We start from the raw sequence: 7,414 nt of genomic DNA on the forward strand, positions 1-7,414 counted from the left end.
TTCTGGGAATACATTTAAATTGACTTTAAATCTGGCTTAAATCTATTTATCCTAAACATATCCTTTACTTAATCAAGGGCTTGTCTCCACAAAGAGCAGCACCAGCTAGACTAAAGGAGGGAAGTTAAAATTGGGAAACTAGTGAAGGGGTCCTCAAATACCACCTTCAGTGCAACATCTCTTAGTATTTTAGCGGTGTCAGTGGGAATTGTTCTCAAACTTCAGTGGGCTGTCCTTGAGTGTTCTGAGAGCAGCTGTGTGAGACTATGCTGTAACTAAATCCGTATGAAATTAGCTCTTTAATTTTACTGGTACTTCCAGGGCGGACTCAGATTCAGGCACTCGGATGGGCCAAAAGTTGGGCTTTTGTTCAGTAAGTTATAGTGATGCCATCAGTGAAAGTGTGTTCAGGGGAACGCAAAAGCTGGAGTTTGTTTACTGTGTTGCCTCTTTTCTTTTAGCTCTGCTTCAGTGTCACAGTTTGTCTTCACAGGAGCAGAAAGCAGTGCTTGATTAGAAGAGTGCATTTTGGTGTGTGTTCATCAGGGCAGACGAGAGTCCCAGCTGTTCTCCTGCCCTTCCCTTGTTTTACATCAGCAAAGCACTTTGCTTTCCCCCCCATCTGAAGTCTAGAGTCAGGTCCAACCCCTCCATTATTGTGCTGAAGGAAGGAATACACGTGAGTTACTTGAAAAACCAAGAGGTTTTTCATCTCTCTGTGTCTCTGACCCCAAGGGTTGAACCATCACACCCATCAGCAGAGCTCAGAGCTTGAAATGTCCCGTCAAGCTGCGACAAAAGTTTACAGGTAAATACAGCACAGTTTTTGTGTGGTAATGGGACATGTGTGGGTGCAGTGGTATGCTGAAATGCGCACAATCGTACAGGCTTGAGCTGAACTGGCTGACAGGACACTTCCTTGCACACGATAAAGTTAAGTGGTATTTTGCACCTCATTTAAAGAAAGCAGACACAGAAGATGGCGTTCGTAGTGCGGGACACCTACTGCAGAGCCATTAGGGTGGTCCTGTGACAGCCAGTGAGAAACTGCTTGTGCTCACCACATCCCTCTCCCAAGGGATGAGAATGTCCTGATTTTAGGACCTGTTCCAAAAACGTTTTTCCGTGTTACACAGGGAATCTGTTCTGGTCCTCCCTGTGTGCTGAGATATATCTGACCCATGAGAGAGATCGCCCACGAGCCTGGGCCCAGTCTCCAAGTCTGGCTTGCAGTTTCAGAGTTACAATTTTCTATGTTATTTTCTATATGGTAGGCTGAAATAGAAAGCTGATTTAATACTTTGGGTGCACAGAACCAGAGCCTCTTCAGGCAGCACTGCCACCTAGCCTTATAGCGCAGCTGGCCAGGTTTTAGGGTAGCCATGGTTTGCATTGCAGCTTCTTGTACCAGGCTTGAAGAGCAGCGCTGTTAGCAGCCACCCCAACCCCGGTACCAGTGAAAATGCACCCTCTGAGCACTTGAGCTTTCAGCTCAGAAGTGTTTGTGTGTAGCTAGGTATGTACATATGCGGACAGATCGATTAAATATATTTCAAATTGTTGTTAACCCCCTGTTTTCTGGAGCTCCAGGGCATGGAAGCTGGCTCGGGGTTTTTGATTGCTCTCTCCATTGGTATTTCAGGGAATGTTTCAGCTCAGAATTAGGTACAGGCTTTGGGCAGAGCTGGACTCGAGCCTCAGTCTGTCCTGAAATAATGATGAAAGAGGTAGGACTTAAATCTCTTGACATCACTGTATTCTGTTGGAGAGCATGTGCCAGCCCCTAACACCTCATGGAAAAACCATGAGCCCTCTTAGTGGTGGACTTGGCTGTGCTAGGTTTACGGTTGGACTCGATGGTCTTAAAGGTCCTTTCCAACCTAAACATTTCTATGATTCTCTTGTTTCACCTGTACAGGGGCTGGGGTCTGCAGCCAGGCCAGCGGGGAGCACAGTGCACCCTGAAAGTAATGTAATGCAAGAGAGGAAAGCAGCACAAGGCATCTTCTCAGATAGGAACCACTGTATTTCCAAGTATGTACATATCGCACAGCTCAGCCCAGTGTTTCTCCGGGATCAGCCCACAGACGTCCCTGAAGCGGTCGCTTACTGCCCTGGGTGCAGCAGCACTGTGTCTTGGCGTGGGCTCTGGCTGGGGTGGAGTGGGGAGAGGGGGCAGTGACTGGAGGGGGCTCTGGGGGTGTTGCATAGTTTGGCTACTGGTCCATTTGCAAACCTGCTACCTTCTGGAGAGTCGCTGGGTCTCTGCCATGCACACGAAGGCATCACCTGGCACCTCTGCTTTCAGCAGCCACCTGCCCAAAAGGTGACCTGGTAGGGACAGACCCTGCCTGCAGCTGGGACATCGGGAAGACACATCCCAAGGTCACACAGCTTGTCATCAGTGACAACAGCAGGAGACCCAAGAAGTCCAGCCTGAACTCGAGGCAGAACTTCCTGATAAGGTAGTCCCAGTGTAGCACCAAGGCGTGTGTGCGGGGGACAGCCCATCCTCATGCAGTGCTGTTCCTCTTATATCCACTCTCCCACTCCTCCTCTCATTATCCTGAGGGCTCTTTATTTCCCAAAGTCTTTCTAGATGGTTCCACTCCTATGCCTTGGGATGCCTGTCTCTGATAGAGAACAGCATTACCAAATGCTTCAGGCATGCTTGGCCAGCACCAACCTGTTACTGAGAGCATGGAAAACAGCACAGGTTGCACTCGCTGCCTAAGACCCTGCTCTCTGAAGTGCCCAGGTCCAAAGCAGCGCTCTCATCTGAGCAAGGAAACAGGCAAACCTCTCGTGTCTCTCTGGGATTTCCAGGGGAGCCTGCAGGACTGGGCTGTATTTAGCCAGGTGAGAAGGGGCTGCTGTGAATCTTGCCCGTGTTTCACTCCTGGGATCCCTGCCAGAACTAGACGGAGAAGAGCTGGCGCTGGAGAACCCTAGAGCCCCAGCTGGGGTGCTGCAATGTTTGCCCGCAGTGACTCAGGCTGGGACAAGAGCAGAGCTCCAGAGCAGTCAGGATGCACCTGGTCTGGGGCAGGGTCTGAGCACAGCGCTGTAAGCTCATGGAGATCACAGGAGGGGTCGCTGCCACTGGCAGCGGCAAGTAAGTCACCCAGGAAAACAAAAAGGGCTGGCATGTAAGATCTGCCCATTCCTCCCTCCTTTTAGCATTTCACCCATTCCTTGGAGCTCCCCCAGGGCCTGGATGAACAGGGACATGGGCGTACGTCCCTCAGCTTTCAGCACTAGTGAGTCTTGACCCTCCTGCGCTGCCGATCCAGACGTCCTAGGTCCTCCTGGGCCATGCTAGGGAGCTCTCAGGAGCTCTCCTTGCCCCAGCTCTCCACCCTGAGATGGGCGGGTGGAGGGCCAAACAGCTCCCTGCGAAGGCATGCTGGCCAAAGGGACCAACTGGGCCACCTCCTCGCTGCAGCCAGGCACCCTCACACGTCCACCACGCAGTTGGGTGAGTTTGTCCGGATAGCGTCAGAGATCATCTTGGCTCCTGACTGGCCGATGCGATTCCCTTGCAGGCTGGGAGCAAAGAGAAGAGGAGTTCAGGCTTGGACATGAGGCAGAGCAGGATCCTTGGTGGGTACGAGAGATAGTTCCCAGCTTTGCACCAGCATCCAGCATCATCTGCACCCTCCCCACACCATCAAGGAGCTCTTGCTGGGACCCAGGTCACAGGGGACTCTGGGTTTGAGAGCCCAAAGGCAGCCAGGTGAGAAGCTGGAGAAAGCCCCTGGGGAGCTGGAGGGGCTGAGCCAGCCCATCCCTGTGATCTTTTGGAGAGTATTTGCCTTGGGGTGGTTCTTCACCCCAGAGGCATCCCCAGAGAGGAGCTGCAGGGTCTGGAGCTGTGTGGGAGGTCCCTGTAGGGCAGGTGGGAATGAGCAGTGCCAGCGGTGGGGAAGGTCCCTTGATGATTCCTGTGGTCTCCCCCATCCCTGCCTTACCATCCAGCCCAGCGGCCACTTACTTCACATAGGTGAGGCCGTGGTTGCCCTTCAGAGCGGTGGCGATGCAGATGGCTCCATCCATGCCCAGGGCGTTTTCCTGCAAGCTGCGGGAGGCGGGAGGGTCAGAAAGCACCGGCCAGGGACACGTGGCCACCAGGAGGGAATGCATGCCGTGGGCATGGGCATTGGGAAAAGCCACCAGCTCAGGGGTTTGCCCCGCTGAGAGCTGCTGGCCTGGCCATTCCCTCGTGGCCCCCTCCAGGAAGGTCTGGAAGGGCTCATTCTGGGTCACCCCAGGAAGCAGGATACTTACTTGAGCCGGCGGAGGCTGCGGTTCATCTTCAGTCCATTGGCCATTGCCTTGGCCCCTGCCACGCCGATGGAGTTTCCCCGTAAGCTGCGAAGAAAGGCAGGTGGTGAGGAAGGACAGCCCGGGACGGCCCCGCACCCTCATGGGTGAGAGGAGAAGATGGGAGAGGTGGCCCACACCAGCAAGTCAAGGGACAGGCAAGCCAAGTCTGGTAGGACATGATGCAAGGGTGGAAGCGGTGCTGAGCTAAGGACAAGAGTCTCAGACACCCCCAGGGAGCGGTGTCACATCGGTGGGGACTTGGTGGCCCCACTGAGCACTTACTCCAGGATCTGCAGGCTCTTGTTGACCTTCAGGGCTTCTGCCAGGGCTTGGGCACCAGCCTCACCAACTGAAGCCGCCTGCAGGCTGCAAGAGAACAAGGATCCCTTAGCACACATTGTGAGGTGGCCACGGTGTGCTAATTAGACAAGCTAATTAGGCTGTGACGCCAGGGCCCCACTGCAGCCTGGATACTCACTGGAGATCTGCCAGGGTTGTGTTGACCTTCAGCGCGGCAGAGAGGGCGGCCATTCCCTCGTCTCCGATGGCATTCTCCTGCAAGCTAAGACACGCAAAGTGCTGTGTCTGCCCACGGCCGGGGCCCCCAGGAGCAGGGAGAGGAGCAACGAGCACAGGGCACAGCGTGCCAGGCTTTCCCAAACGGCTTGGGGGGGGCGGGCCAGGCCACCACACATTTACAGCATCCCCAGCCAGGGACATGCAATGGGGACACTGGAGAGCATGGAGGAGGCAGCAGGCAAAGCCACCTGCCCGGAGCAGCATGAGGGCAGGGTCCCTGGGCAGGTCGTAGCAGGAAGATGCTGCCCAAAACTTGTCTGCCCACGTCCCTACTTACTCGAGGCTGGCCAGGCTGCTGTTGGACTGCAGTGCTTGTGCCAGGGCCGTGGCAGTTTTTGCCTGGATGAAGTTCCACTGCAAGCTGCAAACAGGAGAAAACAGGAGGTGAAGCCTGGGGCTGCGAGGATGCCCAGATCCCTCTAGGCTCAACACCCATCCACTCCCATCCAGTGTGGTGGAGGCTGGGAGGTGACCCATCTGCAAGACTCAGGATGGCACAGCACACCTCCCGTGGAAGGGTGACCCAGGGAAGCCACTCTCACAGCCTGGAGAGGCCGAAGCCCAGGAGCCATGTCCTTGTTCCGCTTCCGTGCAAGGGGCTTCAAACCAAGCCAGGTCCGAGGGGAAACTCACTGGAGGGACGTGAGCGCCCGGTTCTCTTTCATTGCTAGAGCGATCGCCTTGCCGCCTTCATCGTACAGCAGGTTTGCCGCTAAGCTAGAGGCAGGGGACAGAGGACGCAAGTCACACACGCAGAGTTTGGGACAACCCCAGCGACACTGCACAGCAGCGTGGGTGCCCTCCTGGGGCTCGGGGACTTACTCCAGCTTCCTGAGGGTGCTGTTGGTTCGCAGGGCACGGGCAATGGCAGGGCCCCCCTCCTTACTGATGGAGTTCTCCCGCAGGCTGGGGAAAGACATGGGGCTGGGGAGGAGCGGCCGAGGCTGGGCATCGGCTGCTCCCCCACAGCCCCCCCTCGCCCCCCCTGCTCTGGGGCTGAGACCATCTATTGCGACAGCAGTCTGGCTGACGTGCATCTCCATCAGCATCTGCATCCCATCAGCATCTGCACCTTCATTCCCTGCATCCCCGTCAGCATCTTCATCCCCTGCATCCCCATTCCCTGTGCATCCTACAGCTGGGGACACTGATGGCCCATCAGGGCTTTCTCCCAGCCTCCTCTCCCTGCTGCCATCATTTGACGGTGAGACCTGGCTGAACGGATACTGTCCCAAGGAGAGAAAGCTAATGAGGAGAGAAGATGCTTGCAGCTGGAGGAGGGATAGAGACTGCTTTCATCATCCCAGAGCACTTGTGGAAACAACCAGGCACACGAGCCCAGACTGCCAAAAAGCTCCCACATCCCAGCAGCAGCTTTTGGCTGGGGTGGCTGGAGGGACCGTCACTTACTTGAGGTTGAGGAGTCCCTTGTTGGAGCAGAGAGCCGCTGTCAGCGCGGTGACCCCAGTGCTGCTGATGGAGTTGCTCTGGAGACTGAGACGAACGGGGGAAGGCGTGAGGACGGGACAGTCTTGGCATTGCAGGTAAGCTGCGGGGCCATGTTTGGGGTGAAAAGTGCCCGTTTCACTGAGAAGTGGGCATCTCCCAGCCACAGGAGGTGGGGGACGGGGAGCCAAGGCTAAAAGACCAGCTTTGGGAGCAGCCAGGCCAGGATCAGCATCTCCAGCTCACCACGGCAGCACCGGCCCCACCAAGCAGAGGTGATGGGGTTTGCCAACACTTCAGGGCAGCCTTGTCCCCATCTGGCTGTCACCGCAGCTGTCGGTTCAGCTGGGCATGCAGTTCCCGCAGTTTTTAGGTCCTTGTCACACCGTGGGAAGCCGGTGACGGACCCAGGGCACAGCAGCTCGTCCCCAGGAGCCATCAGCCCTCCACTCCGGCTGGGCAGGAGGAGTGGTCCTCTCTGGCTGCCATTCCCAAGGGGGGTGAAGGTCACACCATCCCACCCTGACTCTGCCAGGCCCCAGCCCGTGACCTTCCTTGTTAGCCAACTCTCATCACTTTTGAGAGAGAGAAGACCCAAAGCTACTAGTATCCTCCAAAAGTGGACAAAAAAATCATCGTCTGGGTTGAGGATTAACTCCTTCAGTGCTCCCTTGGTGAAGGCTGGGCCACCCCCTCTGCTGCCGGTGTTGCCTGGGGCTGCTACACGGTGCCCCAGCCTGCGCGGAGCACCCACGGCCCTGTGCCCCTCCAAGGGACGTGGAGTGGGAGAGACGTGGGGAGGGTCTGGGGCGGTACGAGGGGCTCTGAGGGGTGGGAAGTGTTGCTGGGGTGAGGAGTCTGGGCTGGGCTCTGCTGGGCAAGCAGGAGACCGGACGCGGAGTGGGGACTTACTCAAGGCTTTGCAGACTGTGGTTCACCTTCAGAGCTTCGGCCAAGGCAACCGAGCCGTCATCTCCTACCGAGTTGCTGGAGAGTCTAAGACACGAGAGGAAGAGCAGGCGTTACCGGCCGGCCACCCGGCAGCACCTCTACATTCCCTGCA

The 7,414-nt window shown here is 56.3% G+C and overlaps 1 protein-coding gene across 1 annotated transcript in view; it reads right to left on the bottom strand.

Moving 5' to 3' along the window:
- Nucleotides 1-3,455: 3,455 nt before the first annotated feature.
- The window catches only part of NLRC3 (NLR family, CARD domain containing 3), a 10,275-nt gene continuing 6,316 nt past the window's right edge, over nucleotides 3,456-7,414 (bottom strand). The window contains exons 10-19 of the mRNA XM_009704959.1: nucleotides 7,264-7,347; nucleotides 6,316-6,399; nucleotides 5,728-5,811; nucleotides 5,539-5,622; nucleotides 5,183-5,266; nucleotides 4,805-4,888; nucleotides 4,609-4,692; nucleotides 4,288-4,371; nucleotides 3,995-4,078; nucleotides 3,456-3,546 (exon numbers count right to left, since the gene is read on the bottom strand). Of these exons, the coding sequence (XP_009703261.1) occupies nucleotides 3,456-3,546; nucleotides 3,995-4,078; nucleotides 4,288-4,371; nucleotides 4,609-4,692; nucleotides 4,805-4,888; nucleotides 5,183-5,266; nucleotides 5,539-5,622; nucleotides 5,728-5,811; nucleotides 6,316-6,399; nucleotides 7,264-7,347 (847 nt within the window). The remainder of the gene's footprint in view (nucleotides 3,547-3,994; nucleotides 4,079-4,287; nucleotides 4,372-4,608; nucleotides 4,693-4,804; nucleotides 4,889-5,182; nucleotides 5,267-5,538; nucleotides 5,623-5,727; nucleotides 5,812-6,315; nucleotides 6,400-7,263; nucleotides 7,348-7,414) is intronic.

This window comes from Cariama cristata, unplaced genomic scaffold (genome assembly GCF_000690535.1).
Source record: "Cariama cristata isolate BGI_N322 unplaced genomic scaffold, ASM69053v1 scaffold30247, whole genome shotgun sequence".
Taxonomy (NCBI): domain Eukaryota; kingdom Metazoa; phylum Chordata; class Aves; order Cariamiformes; family Cariamidae; genus Cariama; species Cariama cristata.